At 40.2% G+C, this 14,912-nt stretch overlaps 1 protein-coding gene across 2 annotated transcripts in view; it reads left to right on the top strand.

The window, feature by feature from the left end:
• The window catches only part of mcph1 (microcephalin 1), a 323,112-nt gene that overhangs the window by 293,454 nt on the left and 14,746 nt on the right, over window positions 1–14,912 (top strand). For both annotated transcript variants that reach the window (XM_043679269.1, XM_043679276.1), the window contains exon 14: window positions 9,311–9,548. In XM_043679269.1, coding sequence (XP_043535204.1) covers window positions 9,311–9,548 — 238 coding nt within the window. The remainder of the gene's footprint in view (window positions 1–9,310; window positions 9,549–14,912) is intronic.

The following is a 14,912-nucleotide window of genomic DNA, read 5'->3' as shown; positions in this document are numbered from 1 at the left end:
AGTAAGAGCTACCCGGCTTTTCCCATGTCTTGCAAAGGCCCGTCCCGTATAACGTGTTAAGTTTCGTAGTGGCCATCTAGGGAAATGGCCCTCATTGGCATCAAAGGTACCAGTGGATCAACGTGGGAAATATTAGTGAAAGCCAGATCTCGTCCCACACTGATGCAGCCACCCCCCCACGTGCACACGCGCGCGCACAAGCTCCATCTCTCTCTCCCCACCCCCACCCCCACCCGCCCTAGGACCAATAGCCTAAAGTCCTTATCTGAGATGTGAAAACAAAACACTTGGAAACAATTAAGTGTTAGATAAAGTCAGCATGGGATGATGAAAGGGAAATCATTCTTAACTAATGTACTGGAGTTTTTTGAGGGTCTGACTAGTCAAGTAGTTGAAGGAGGATTAGACATTGTGGTGTACTTGGATTTCAAGAAGGCTTTTGATAAGGTCCTATATAAGAGTTTAGTGGGCAGAATTGAAGCATGTGGGGTTATTGGGTAATATACTGGCATGGATTGGGAATTGGTTGACCGAACGGAAATAGAATGTAACTAAATTGAATGTGGCAGATGGTGACAAGTGGTATGCCACAGGGCTCAGTGCTTGATCCCCGACATTTTCATAGTTTATATAAATGAGATGGATGAGGGAAGCAAGTGCAACCTTTACAAGTTTGCTGATAGCACAAAACTAAGTGAGATTATGAGAAAGATACAAGAAAGCTTCAGGTGATCTATACAAGTTGAGGAAATGGGCAAACACATGGAAGATGCAGTAGGACGTGAATAAATATGAATTTAAAAAGCAAAAACATGGGGTATTATTTAAATGGTCGTGTATTGATAAGTGTGGCTGTAGAAAGGGATCTGGACGTCCTCCTATGCCAGTCAATTAAAGTAGGTCTATTAAGCAATCAAGAAGGCAAAAGGCATATTGACCTTTATGCAAGTGGATCTGGGTTTAGAAGTAGAGATGTTTTACTCCAGTTAAACAGGGCCTTGGTGCGACCTATACCAGAAGTTCTGTGTGCAATTGTGGTCTCCCTATCTAAAAGAAGATATACTTGCCATCAAGGGAGGGAAACAAAGGTACACAAGGCTGATACTGGAGGTGGCAGGACCCTCATATGAGGAGGGATTGGTTTAACTAGGCCTTTGTCTAGAGTTGCAGAGTTAGACAGCATGGAAACAGACCCTTTGTCCAACTCTGGCTGGTAGGTGTAGGGAATGCTGGATGACTAGAGAAATTGAGGTTTGGTTAAGAAAAAGAAGGAATCATATGTCAGGTACAGACAGGAGAGATCGAGTGAATCCTTAGAAGAGTATGAGGTAATAAAAGGGAAATCAGGAGGGCATAAAGGGAACATGAGATAGCTTTGACAAATAGGGTTAAGGAGAATCCAAAGGGTTTTTATAAATACATAAAGGACAAAAAGGCTAACTAGAGTGAGAATAGGACCCCTCAAAGATTAGCGAGGCGGCCTATGTTTGGAGCCGCAGGAGATGGGGAGGATACTAAACGAGTATTTTGCATCAGTGTTTACTGTGGAGAAGGACATGGAAGATATAGAATGTAGGGAAATAGATGAAAACTGAAAATGTGTTGCTGGAAAAGCGCAGCAGGTCAGGCAGCATCCAGGGAACAGGAGAATCGACATTTCGGGCATAAGCCCTTCTTCAGGAAGCCCTCCTGAAGAAGGGCTTATGCCCGAAACGTCGATTCTCCTGTTCCCTGGATGCTGCCTGACCTGCTGCGCTTTTCCAGCAACACATTTTCAGCTCTGATCTCCAGCATCTGCAGACCTCACTTTCTCCTCCAAATAGATGACAACATCTTGAAAAATGACCATAATTACAGAGGAGGAAATGCTGGATGTCTTGAAATGCATAAAGGTGGATAAATCCCCAGGACCAGATCAAGTGTACCCTAGAACTCTGTGGGAAGCGAGGGAAGTGATTCCTGGGCCCCTTTGCTGAGATATGTGTATTGTGGATAGTCACAGGTGAGGTGCCGGAAGACTGGAGGTTGGCTAACATGGTGTCACTATTTAAGAAAGGTGCTAAGGAAAAGCCAGAGAACTGTAGACCAGTGAGCCTGAGATCAGTGGTGTGCAAATTGTTGGAGGGAATCCTGAGGGACAGGATGTGCATGCATTTGGAAAGGCAAGGACTGATTAGGGATAGCCAGCATGGCTTTGTACAAGGGAACTCATGTCTCACAAACTTGATTGAGTTTCTTGAAGAAGTAACAAAGAGGATTGATGAGGACAGAGAGGTAGATATGATCTGTATGGACTTCAGTAAGGCATTCGACAAGATTCCTCATGAGAGACTGGTTGGCAAGGTTAGATCTCACTGAATAAAGGGAGAACTAGCCATTTGAACACAGGACTGGCTCAAAGATGGAAGACAGAGGGTGGTGGTGGAGGGTTGCTTTTTAGACTGGAGGCCTGTGACCAGTGGAGTGCCACAAGGATCGGTGTTGGGTCCACTATTTTTCATCATTTATATAAATGATTTGGATGTGAACATAGGAGATATAGTTCGTAAGTTTGCAGATGACACCAAACTTAAAGGTGTAGTGGACAGCGAAGAAGGTTACCTCAGAGTGCAACGGGATCGTGATCAGATGGGCTAATGGACTGTGGAGTGGAAGATGGAGTTTAATTTAGATAAAAGCAAGGTGCTGCATTTTGGAAAAGCAAATCAGAGCAGGACTTAAACACTTACTGGTAAGGTCCTGGGGAATGTTGCTGAAAAAAGAGACATGGAAGTGCAGGTTCACAGTTCCTTGAAGGTAGAGTCATAGGTAGATAGGGTAATGAAGAAGATATTTGGTTTGCTTTCCTTTGTTGGTCAGAGCATTGAGTCTCTGAGTTGGGAGGTCATGTTGCGGCAGCACAGGACATTGGTTAAGAATGCTGCGTGCAATTCTGGTCTCCTTCCTATTGGAAGGATGTTGTGAAACTTGAAAGGATTCAGCAAAGATTTACAAGGGTCTTGCCAGGGTTAGAGGATTTGAGCTATAGAGAGAGGCTGAATAGGCTGGGGCTGTTTTCCCTGAAGCATCGGAGGCTGACGGGTGACCCTATAGAAGTTTATAAAATCATGAGGGGCATGGATAGGATAAATAGGCAAGGTCTTTTCCCTGGTGTGGGGGAGTTCAGATATAGACAGTATCGGTTTAGGTTGAGAGGGGAAAGATATAAAAGGGACCTAAGGGGCAATTGTTTTCACGCAGCGGGTGGTGCATGTGTGGAATGAGCTGCCAGAGGAAGTGGTGGAGGCTTGTACAATTATAACATTTAAAAGACATCTGATGGGTATATGAACAGGAAGGGTTTAGAGGGAAATGGGCCAAGTGCAGGTAAATGGGTTTGGATATCTGGTCAGCATGGGCGAGTTCGATCGAAGCGTCTGTTTCCATGCTGTACATCTCTATGACTCAACCATGCCGACCAGATATCTTATGTTAATCTAGTCCCATTTGCCAGCATTTGGCCCATATCCCTCTAAACCCTTCCCATTCATGCACTCATCCAGATGTATTTTAAATGTTGTTATTCTACCAGCCTCCATCACTTCCTCTGGCAGCTTGTTCCATACTCTCACCACCCTCTATGTGAGAAAGTTGCCCCTTAGGTCCCTGTTAAATCTTTCCCCTTTCACTTTAAACCTCTGCCCTCTGGTTTTAGGCTCCCCCACCCTGGGGAAAAGACCTTATCTATTTATCCTATCCATGCCCCTCATGATTTTACAAGCCTCTATTAGGTCAACCCTCAGTTTCCAAAGCTCCAGGAAAAATAGCCCCGGCCTATTCAGCCTCCCTCTGTTGCTCAAACCCTCCAATCTTGGCAACTTCGCTGTAACTCTTTTATGAACCCTTTCAGGTTTCACAACATCCTTTCTGTAGCAGGGAGATCAGAATTGCACACAGTATTCCAAAAGTAGTCTCACTAATGTCCTGTATAGCTGCACATGATCTCCCAACTCCTATACTCAATGCTCTGCCCAATAAAGGCAAGCAAAGCAAAAGCTATGAGAGGTTAGAAGGATTTGAGGGGATCTATTTGAAGCACATAAAATTCTATCAACGCTAGACAGACTAGATGCAGGGCGAATGTTTCCTCTGATTAGGGAACCTAGCATCAAGAGTCTCAGGATACAGGAGAGGCCATATTGGACACAGGTGAGGAAATATTTCCCCATTCACAGGATGGTCAACCTGTTTCAATCAAAAGGCTGTGGAGGCCAGATCACTGAGTATATTCAAGAAAGCAATTGATAAAAAGACATCAAGGAATATGGAGAGAACTTGAAAATGTGGCATTGAGTTAGAGGATTAGCCATGATCATACTGAATGGCAGAACAGGCTGAAAAGCCCAAATGGCCTATTCATGTTCCTAGTTTCTATGCTTCTATTCCACTGTCAACACCTTTGGCCTTGGATCACTTGGTGTTCATGGGCCTTTGGTGGGTGCAATGCCAGCAGCTGTCACAATTCCTTCTGCCCCTGATGGCAATGAGGAACTGCCAGTCTCTGATTGTCTGACAGCCCTCAGGTAGCTGGCAGCTCTCTGCAAGTGAAATGCCCACCTTCAGGGTCCTGAATTCTAGCAAACACACAGTACTAGGCACTTACCTAGTTCAAAAATATACTTTATTCATAAAAATATCTTTATAATCATAGTCACTAAAGCAGTTTGGTTCTGTACAGTAGCATATGAAAATAAGCAAAGGTAGTTTGACTCTATCAGCAAACAAACCAAAAGCATTTCCTCCTTGTACAAGATTATATTTACATATATTTGAGGCATTGGGAGGGTCTGCTAACTGAATAAATTGCCAGTGAACATAAACAAGAGACCTTAGACGTCGTCTTTACCCACTGCACCCTCGCAGCAGCTGACCCAAACTTTAGTGTGTCCCTCAGCACGTGGTCCTGGACTTTGGAATGTGCCAGAAGTCAACTCCTTGTTCTAGAAGATCAACAAGTTTCAGGCAGACCAAAGAGCGTCTTTCACTAATTTGATGCTCCTCCAAGCACAGTTGATGTTTGTCTTGTAGTGCTGGGAACAGACCGTAGAGAACAGAATCCTGCATCATGGAGCTGCTTGGAATGAGCCTCTCTTTAGACTAATCTAAAGATGTGGGCTGATTTTTTTGTCTTCAGTTCTCCTGTTATAATATGTTACATGTCAGGAACACATATTGAGAATTGAGACACATTTCTTACCCCACCATCCTCCCAATGACTTTCCACCCATTAAAATAAATCATTTCAGGGCATGTCTAAATTTGGATTGTGTGTGCCCTTCAAACTATTTTTTTTTCCATTTCTTGCTAATGGCAGAATTAGGGTGGCATGGTGGCTCAGTGGTTAGCACTGCTGCCTCACGGAGCCAGGGACCCAGATTCGATTCCAGCCTCGGGTAACTGTCTGTGTGGAGTTTGCACATTCTCCCCGTGTCTGCGTGGGTTTCCTCCAGATGCTCTGGTTTCCTCCCACAGTCCAACGATGTGACCATGCTAAACTGCCCCATAGTGTTCAGGGATGTGTAAGCTGCATACATTAGTCAGGAGAAATGTACAGTAATAGGGTAGGGGGAATGGATATGTGTGGGATATTCTTTGGGGGGTCAGTGTGGACTTGTTGGGTCAAAGGGCCTGTTTTCACACTGTAGGGATTCTATGATTCTAATAACTGGCCTTCAACCCTCTGCAACATACAGTACTTACTTTAATCAGTTTTGATTGGATTGCATGATAACTACCACTTGGGTTAAAAATAATCAGGGATTCTGTTCCCCTCCAGCAGTGATCTAACTAGAGCTGGCAAGATTCTCACTTCTTTTCACTTTGTGGGAATGGTGTAGATTTTACCTGGGGTTAATTGATTCCCTAGAGATTAAATGACAAATTTAATTATGCGTGTTGGTAAAGAGCAGAATTAATGTTGTCCTCCAGTTCCACGGTTTGTATTTAGTTTATTGAAATGTGTATTTACATAGATATATTATTATTTAAGTCAGGTATTGTTAAGTACAGGTACAATAGATAGATTTTGTTTGGGAAAATGTTAGTATGGAATTTTTATTTTAAAAATATCTCAGGAGAAGCCTCTCTCGTTTACATATTTGTTGATGTGTCATAAGGCCCCAGTTTATTTTACAAGTACATTGAAACAGAAGTACAATAGTCAAATGATAGATTAGATTAGATTCCCTACAGTGCGGAAACAGGCCCTTCGGTCCAACAAGTCCACACCGACCCTCCGAAGAGTAACCCACTCCGTCTGACTAATGTACCTAACAACTATGGACAATTTAGCATGTCCAATTCTCCTAACCTGCACATTTTTGGAATGTGGGAGGAAGCTGGAGCATCCGGAGGAAACCCACACAGACATGGGGAGAATGTGCAAACTACACACAGACAGTCGCCCTGGCGCTGTGAGGCAGCAGTGCTAACCACTGAGCCACCATGCTGCCCATAGCACCTTGGAAATTGGTAATGGGACCACACGTACCTCTTTTCATCAAAGCAGATTCTGTGTACAAGTTTGATTCTGATACAAACTACCTTTGAATCATATCTCTTCTATCCATCTTCCAAAACTAGGCATAACATCTTTTGTGTTTCCATGTTCTATTGACCTTGTTTTTCATCTTAGATCCCCCTTGATTGCAAATCTATACTGTGATTGATGTCTAAATAACTGAATATGTTGAACATATCAATCCCAAATAACCTGCCAATCCCTTTTCTCAGGGAAGCTTTGTGATGTTTTTTCATTTGTATGTAATGAGTGTAGATTTTACCTGGGGATTTAAGTTTAATTATTTATAGACAAACTACTGGGTATTCTGTTGTATTGATCTACAAATGTGTCCAGCTCATTTGTTACTCCAGATCCCAAACTGTTGCTGCATTTCTTGAATTTATTCTCAGGATATGACCACACTTCCAAGTCAGCAGTTATTTGTGATCACTTATTGCCCCAAGCTGGGGTTGGTGCACCTTCTGTTCATATTTTAGATCCCTTTTTGGCAGAATGTTTGCATATTTTAGTTACTTGTGAAAGAGGTCAATCATGCACCCATTGATGGTTCAACAATACACTTGCCTCTTGGAAATTTTGGTCAGGTTTATGCAGTAGGATAACTTTATCATATATTTCATATATTCAGTCTTCCTGCCCTTGAGAAAACTTCAGTTCCAAATCAGAAGACAAAGAAGGCTGGTTACACCTGTTTAAAAATATGTTGACTCAGCTGATTCCATGATTAAGAATTTGTTTCTTCTTTAACCCGATTTCTTTCTGTGAAAGACGAGTACATATAAAAATGATTTACTTTATATAATCTATGGTACAACCAATGGAAACATTTTAAGAAGGAGAATCTAGAGATTGTGCATGTTTTTTTTTGTATCTGAAAATATTTCAAACACTGTTGTATATCTGCCAAAATCTGGAATCAATTGCCAAGTATTTTATCAAGCATTCCCAATGGAATATTATCTCTAAGTACAAAATATATTGTTACAATCAGCCTTTTTATCACACTGAGTGATTTGTGAAATAAATCCACTAATTCTGCCAACAGGCAGTTCTGAGGCACAGTACGGGAATGCAGTCTACAATCTAAGATTTTTCTTGTACCCATAGTTGGTAATGTTGCTTCCAAAATTTTATCTCACAAATGTAATCATTGTACCACTTTTTCCTCGACTTAGAATAATGCAGTTCAAACTTGGGTTTGTAACGTGTTTTTCTGAAAACCATCTAACCATGCTCAATATCATTACACTGATGCATTGCACGAAAGAGAGGAAAAACAGATTTCATGCAGATTGAGTTTCAGGATCAGCAAGTTAGAACGTATGACCAAAGCTCCTCTTCTATAATAATCAACCTGTTGTAGAGTTTGAAGTAATTCTAACTGCAGCTATTGCAAAATCGTCCGCATGTTTCATCCCACTTAGATCTAATGATGTGAATACCATCTGTTTATGAGCATCATTAATGCTCACTCTGATTGTTTTACCAATCAGTTCTCAATTATAAATAGATTCTTACTCGTCTCAAATGCACAGATGGTAGCTGAAATTCCAGATACATCAGTGGTCATGGTAAATTAAGAGGATACACCAGAAACTGGAATGACAATGGTTAGCTTGATTTTGGTTGATCATCTTTGATTAATGAAGTACAACACTAGACATCAGCGAAATTTCAAAGATATATTATATGATCATCAATCTGCCATATTTCGTGCCATTAGCTTAACCTATCACGTCCATTTGCAGATTCTTTGTATCCTCTCCGCAAGTTGCCATCCTTCCTATCTTTGTATGACCTGCCAATTTGGCTTCATAACATGAGGTTGTGGGGAGAGGGTGAGGGGACGTTAAAAAGGTTTTTTGGGATTATCTCCTTTCAGACAGATACACTCACACTCTCACTCTCTCACACTCCCAGGATGAGGCCACAGTCAAGTCCCAACTGTTGACTGGAACATTTCAGTTGGCATCTTTTCAGTTTCCTTAACACTTAATTTGAATGCTTGTATTGGCTATCCTCCATTGGGCAGGTAGCCATTACCCTACCAGCCATCATTTTTCAATTGGCCTAGTGATGGGAATGTGCTCGCAAATGGGCTTGGTACATTTGGAGGCTTATTTTACATTCATCCTTGTTCCCAGTCTAAATCAGAATTTCTGCCCTTATGTTTCATTTGTAGCAGTTATATTTCAAATCATTTCAATGATTGAAACTGATATTGATTGTATATTCAGTTCCAATGAGAGGGGATAGAGTACATTTTCTTGTTCTACAATAATGGAGCATTCCTGTTGACACAAAACCACCATTGAAAAAAATCTAGCAAAGAACAAACAACAAACTGATTGTGATCAATGAACGTAATTGTTCTTATCAATTCAAAATTATCATGAAAGTCAAGGACAACAACTAATTAATTAGTCCTGGACACAAGTCTGAGTGAGCTTAAAATCATAAATCCCCACTCCTCGACACTTCCAACCCCCAAACCTCAATAGAAAATAATTGAGATTGATTGTGTGACATGGCAAAGCCTAAGGGACATTTTTATGTGAGTCGCAACAATAAACCAAGCAATTTTCTTTCGGGAAGTTTGCTACAATTCCATTAATGTAGTCACTATTCACAAGTTGGCTCTTCAGCTATGCATTTTGTAAATTGATACTGACTTAACTGTAAACTATTTTCAATGTTAAGTGTGGCACAGTGGAGATATTTAAAATGTATTTTTTCTTCTATAAACAGATCTGCAGGTTAGAAAAACAGTCAGCAATAGGATCCTATCAGCAGGATTTATTTGCAAATCAGCCTCTGATCTTCATTTCACCCAGAAGTGAGCCACCTACCTCAATGCTTGAGAAACTGATCCAGTTGTGTGGGGGCAAGGTGTGCAAAACTTTACGCAAAGCTGAAATTTGTATTGGACAGTACAAGGGAAAGAGACCTCCTGGAAATCGACACTTATCAGAAGGCTGGATACTGGGTAAGTGTTTAGCCAATGAAGAAATCCTGCAAACGCATGTCAGTCAGTGAAGGGGGCAGAGAATATTGAGACTATTTTTTTTTCTTATTAACTATTTAGTGAGAGGATGATTCATTGCATTGCACTTGCTAAGTATGTTTACTTTTATTTCCAAATTAGGCAAGGAGTTGTTTTGTAGCACCCCTAATTGCCCTAAAAAGGAAATATCAACTTTGTCCTTGAATCAGTGCAGTCACTGTATTGTTAATGCTCCCAAAATAGTTATGTAGGAATACGAGAGTTTTGATACAGTGCTATTGAAGAAATACTAAATATCCAAGCCAGAAATATTAAAGGTCCTGCTTGAAGTGATGATATCATGATGATTGCTGCCTTTGTGCTTTTTGTGGTGCTAGGACTGGGATGTGTTGTTGAGTAAGCTTAGTTTGATCTTTCCTGTTCCCACACTCCATCTGTAGAGTTCCATTCCAAACGACATACCATCCTGTCTTGGAACTACGTCACCAGTCACTGGGTTCCAGTCCAGGAATTTCCTTCCCATTGATACCACAAGTGTACTTACACCAAAGGTGTTGCAGTGATTGAAGAAGATGGAACTTCACCATTTTATTAAGAGTAATTGGAGATAGAAAACAAATGCTGATCTTGTCAATGACACCCACATTCCATGAAAGAATACAATCCTGCAGCCATCCTATAGAGTGTACAAATTGCAGACAGTGTGTCCAAGTGTTACCCAGAGAGCTGAATGAGTTCAGTAGTAGAACATAAATGTTTATTCCTGAATGATTTTATGCTGCTTATAGTTGCTGAGGTGTCAGCATTCACGTGACATGTGAGTATTCTACCACACTCTTAATTTGAGCACAGCAGTTAAACAATCAGATAATACAGAGTACCCAGACTCTGTTTCCTGGCCTGTTCTTGTAGTCTTGTGTCAGCATAGTTGGTCTGACTAAACCCCTCGTCAACAGAGAGTCTAAAGACCTGGAAATTAGCAATGGCCATGCTTTGCAGGTCAGAGTGAAGTTTAATTAAAGTTTTTCTTATTGGATCATTGCCAGTTTCATAATTGGCACAAATGTAACCTCACACTTGTAACTCTGTGTTTGGATGCTGTCCATGCCTCATTGGCATGGGCTGATTCATCATCAGAAGAATTGTGAATGGAACTGACTACTGTAGAATCATCAGTGAGTAGTCCTGGTTAACAGGAGAAAGTAAGGACTGCAGATGCTGGAGGTCAGAGTCGAGAGTGTAGTGCTGGAAAAGCACAGCAGGTCAGGCAGCATCCGAAGAGCAGGAGAATCGATATTTCAGGCATAAGCCCTTTGTCAGGAAAGACTGATAAAGGGCTTATGCCCGAAATGTTGATTCTCTTGCTCCTCAAATGTTGCCTGACTTGCTGTGCTTTTCCAGCACCACAATTTTGAGTGTTGGTTAACATTCTGACAAATGGATAGTGACTAGATATGCAGGTTAAGGTGGAATTATTGACAAATTTACAAAAAAGGCATTTTAATTTCCACATCCCTTTTTTGGAACAGTTTTCTTTCAGTACATAAACAGTCTTAAGTTGCTGTTATCTGGTTTCTGTAAAGTTGATAGGTGGTAGAGCTAGCCATCCTCATTTATACCACCAACTGCATGTCTTTAAGGTCAGGGACAATGGAGCATTGCAATGGTTTGCCTGGATGCTTGGTGCTCAGTTCCCGGGCTGATCAGTTTAATGTTTTGAGGAAGCCAACAAGAGTACTGCTTCCAACAAGACACTGAAATGTTTGCACAATATAACGTTTAAAAGTTTAATAGATCCAGTGGATAACTTGGGTCCATTGAAAAAGCTAGATGGGTGATATACTGGTAAATGTTTATCTGCTTGTGATGGTCTCATTTGTCTTGAATTCTAACTTGGCTTCAATTTTGTGTAACAACTATCTCCCAAATTACACAACTACTTTTACATCAAAGCTCATGGACAACCAACTGAAGGTGTACTGTTGTTGTATAGTTACAGCCTAAATGCCTCTTACGTGTATTTTATCGAAAGTTTATCAGAAATATTTTAATTCAAGAAATGAGTGCTTATACAGTTGTAAAGGCTTGCTTGGCCTTTTCCTAAGTCACATTTTATCATTGGTGATAGAATTATGATGCTATTTAATTATAAACTCCAGAGTACTTATTACTGCATGTAATTAATTCTACAAGTAAAGTCACTCTCAAATATTTCGATCCATAGATTGCAAAATCACCTGGGCTTGACACGCTGATGAAACAGATTGCAAATTCACTGAGATTAGCTAATGTTTTACAGCAATGAAATATATGCTACAGCTTGGAGCAGTGTCTTTTATGGTTCTGATTTTTTTTTAAAATAAGCTTGTCTAACCCGAAATTCAGTTGAACAGGTCACATTTTGCACAGAATTTGCCTAAAATAGAAATAAATGTATCAGGAAATCTTTTGCACAGTGGGTCTACTTGCATGCTGTTTCCAAAGTAAATCTTCAAGTTATCAGTTTACTTGTTTTTTTTAAAAGTTATATGAATTTACCTTCCTGGGCATCAGTTAGCTCAGTAGTCTGGATGGCTGGTTTTCAATGCAGAGTAACGTCAACAACATGGGTTCAATTCACACTTTCGGTTGAAGTTACCATGAAGGACTCTCCTCTTCAATCTCTCCCCTCACCCAACCTGACCCTCAGATTAAACCACCACTAGCTATCCCTCTCTAATGAAGGAGCAGCCCTATGGTCTGGTCAAACTGTGGTGACTTTATCTTCCATATTCCATGCAATGTTAAGGTAGCATAATGCAAGAGCAGAAGGATGATACCAAATTTTATCATTTTGACTTAATTTGAGCATTGGAGGATAGTTGAATATTTTCTTCAATAGTACTTACTGGTTTATGTAAACTGTGTAGTACTTATGAGTAACAGTTGATGGCAAGGATTGAGTACAATACTGTAATCTAAACTAATATTTAAGTAGTGTCTCAAATCAAAATTCTTGCAAATGTATCATCATTTGAACTCCAAGATTTGGTGACAACTTTGAGTTCAACCTTGCTCCTTTGTTAACTTTAATTTCTGTCATCTGAGGAGAACTGAATTCTGTATTAGGACAGGTTTTGTGTTGCTTGCCATTTTGGACAGTAGGAATCAGCATTTTATGTAATGTGAAAGGGAGTTGGTTATTAATCAGATTGTCAATTCTACATGTCAAATGAGAAGCTATTTGTTCTATCTGTGTATATGTTTAGATTATATTTTAATACATTTTGGTAGTGGTTTTGTACTGTTTACTTACATTACTGTATATATTTATAATGTGTATATTCTACTGTATATATGTGTATGTATATATGGCAGCACACATATATATTCCCATTGGCCTCTGCAGTTTTTGCCTGCCCTCTTTGCTTCTCTTTATATTACTTTTCCTTCACTTTTCCTGCTTTCTTGTTTACTTTTCAATATTCTTCTTTATTCATGAACTACCATGAACTAACTTCCTCCTTGCTGTTTTCTGGAGCATTTTTTAATCTTTATCTTTTTTCTAAATTTGACTTCTCTTCCTCCTCCTTTGCCGAAATAGAAACTGTAAAGAGCTGTAAAACACTCACGTGCATGAATGCAGACTAGGCTGGCTAAAAGAAAGGAAAGAATCTGTGGAGAAATTGTCTAGGGAAGAAACCATAGGGAAATCTAAAACTGAAAGAGCTAAAAAAGACGACAGATCAGTGGTAGCAGTCAGAAAGTTGAAATTAAATGTGGAGGAGGCAACCAAGCAGCTGTGGGATCAGAGAGAGTAATTCAGCAAACTATGCTGGGAAGAATGCCTGTGAGTTTGTTTCACAAGTTGATTTTTTTTCGCTTATTTCCCACTGTCGTCAAGTATTTTTCTTTTGTTTTCATTTCCTTCTCATTAAAGTATTGACTGGTGTAGGAACATGGTTCTAGAACAAGGATGCCTCACCTAAATGGTCTTTATCTTTGAGTCTACAGTGAAGTAGTCGGCAGGTATTCGGCCTGAGTGAAACCATTGCAAAGCCAGTTTCTCCGCTGATACCAACATACATATGTTTTCATTTTACTGTATGGTTCAAATGTTAAATACATGAAGTAATAACTAGAGATGCTGTGTTATAGTCAGCCTTCCTCTTGGATGGAACTGGAAACAAGCTGACATGAATGATGCCAATAACTTGGATGTGTCAGAATATCAGGCATTATTGGTAGAAAATTGAATTACAGACCAGATGAAAAAGAAATATCTCTGAAATGAGGAATGCTGTGCCATCAAATCTGCAGCTCCAAGATCGAGACCAGTGCTGCTCTTTTCACACCTGTCACATTTGTGGTCCATGGATGGTTGTGAAAATAAAATGTAAAAATTGATTGAGTTTTAGGAAAGATGCAATAATGAAATTTGGGGCATCTCCATTATCCATGGGAAAGACTGGTGTTTTGACAATGCCTTCAAAACCTGAATTTCTTCACTTCCATTTCTGACTTAGGAACCTTACTTGTTTGTAACAAAAAAGAAACTTAGTTGAAAATTGGATATTCCTTGAAGCTGCATTCACCTAGAAACGTGGAAAACATTCAATCACAATCTTGCTTTGTTGCATTTAGATATAAACAAGGTTTGGGAAGTCAGGTGGTGATTATTCACCAGAGAATTCCCAGTCTTTGGCCTCTCTTGTATTCATGGTTTATGCAGGTGATCTGATGGTGACACTACACCCTGACATCCCTGAAGTTAAACAAATGCTGCATGTTAGATGTTTGACACTCTTAGCTGCTCAAGTTACTACTGCAGGTTTTTATTCTATTTATTCATAAGATGTGAACACCAATGGAAGACCAGCATTTAGTATCCAGCCTGATTGGCCTTGGAAATATGGTGGTGAATCACTATCTTAAGCTGCTGCCATCCATGAAGCTACAACTACGGTCTGGCGAAGGATATTCTAATATTTTAATCTAGAACCAATGAAGGAATAGTATTATAGTTCAAGGTCTGGAAGTGAAGGTGAATATGCAAGTGGTGGTATTTCCATACACCCAATACCCTTGGCCTTTTCGATGTTTGGATGGTGCTTTTGGAGGACCCTTGGTAGTCTAAGGTAGTGTATCCTGTAGATGGTATGCACTGCTCCCACTGCACGATGGCAAAATGAAGGTGGTTGATGGCATGCCAATCAATTGGGATGTTTTGTCCTAGATGGTGTCAAGTTTCTTGAATGTTCCATCAGCTCCATTCACCTAGGTGAGCGGAGAACATACAATCACAGTCTTGTTTTGTAGCATTTAGATATGGACAAGTTTGGGAAGTTAGAAGGTGATTATTCACCA

Source organism: Chiloscyllium plagiosum, chromosome 3 (genome assembly GCF_004010195.1).
Source record: "Chiloscyllium plagiosum isolate BGI_BamShark_2017 chromosome 3, ASM401019v2, whole genome shotgun sequence".
In the NCBI taxonomy this organism is placed as follows: Eukaryota; Metazoa; Chordata; class Chondrichthyes; order Orectolobiformes; family Hemiscylliidae; genus Chiloscyllium; species Chiloscyllium plagiosum.
Note: the sequence above shows the minus strand (reverse complement) of the source record. Positions and strands in the feature narration are given on the sequence as shown.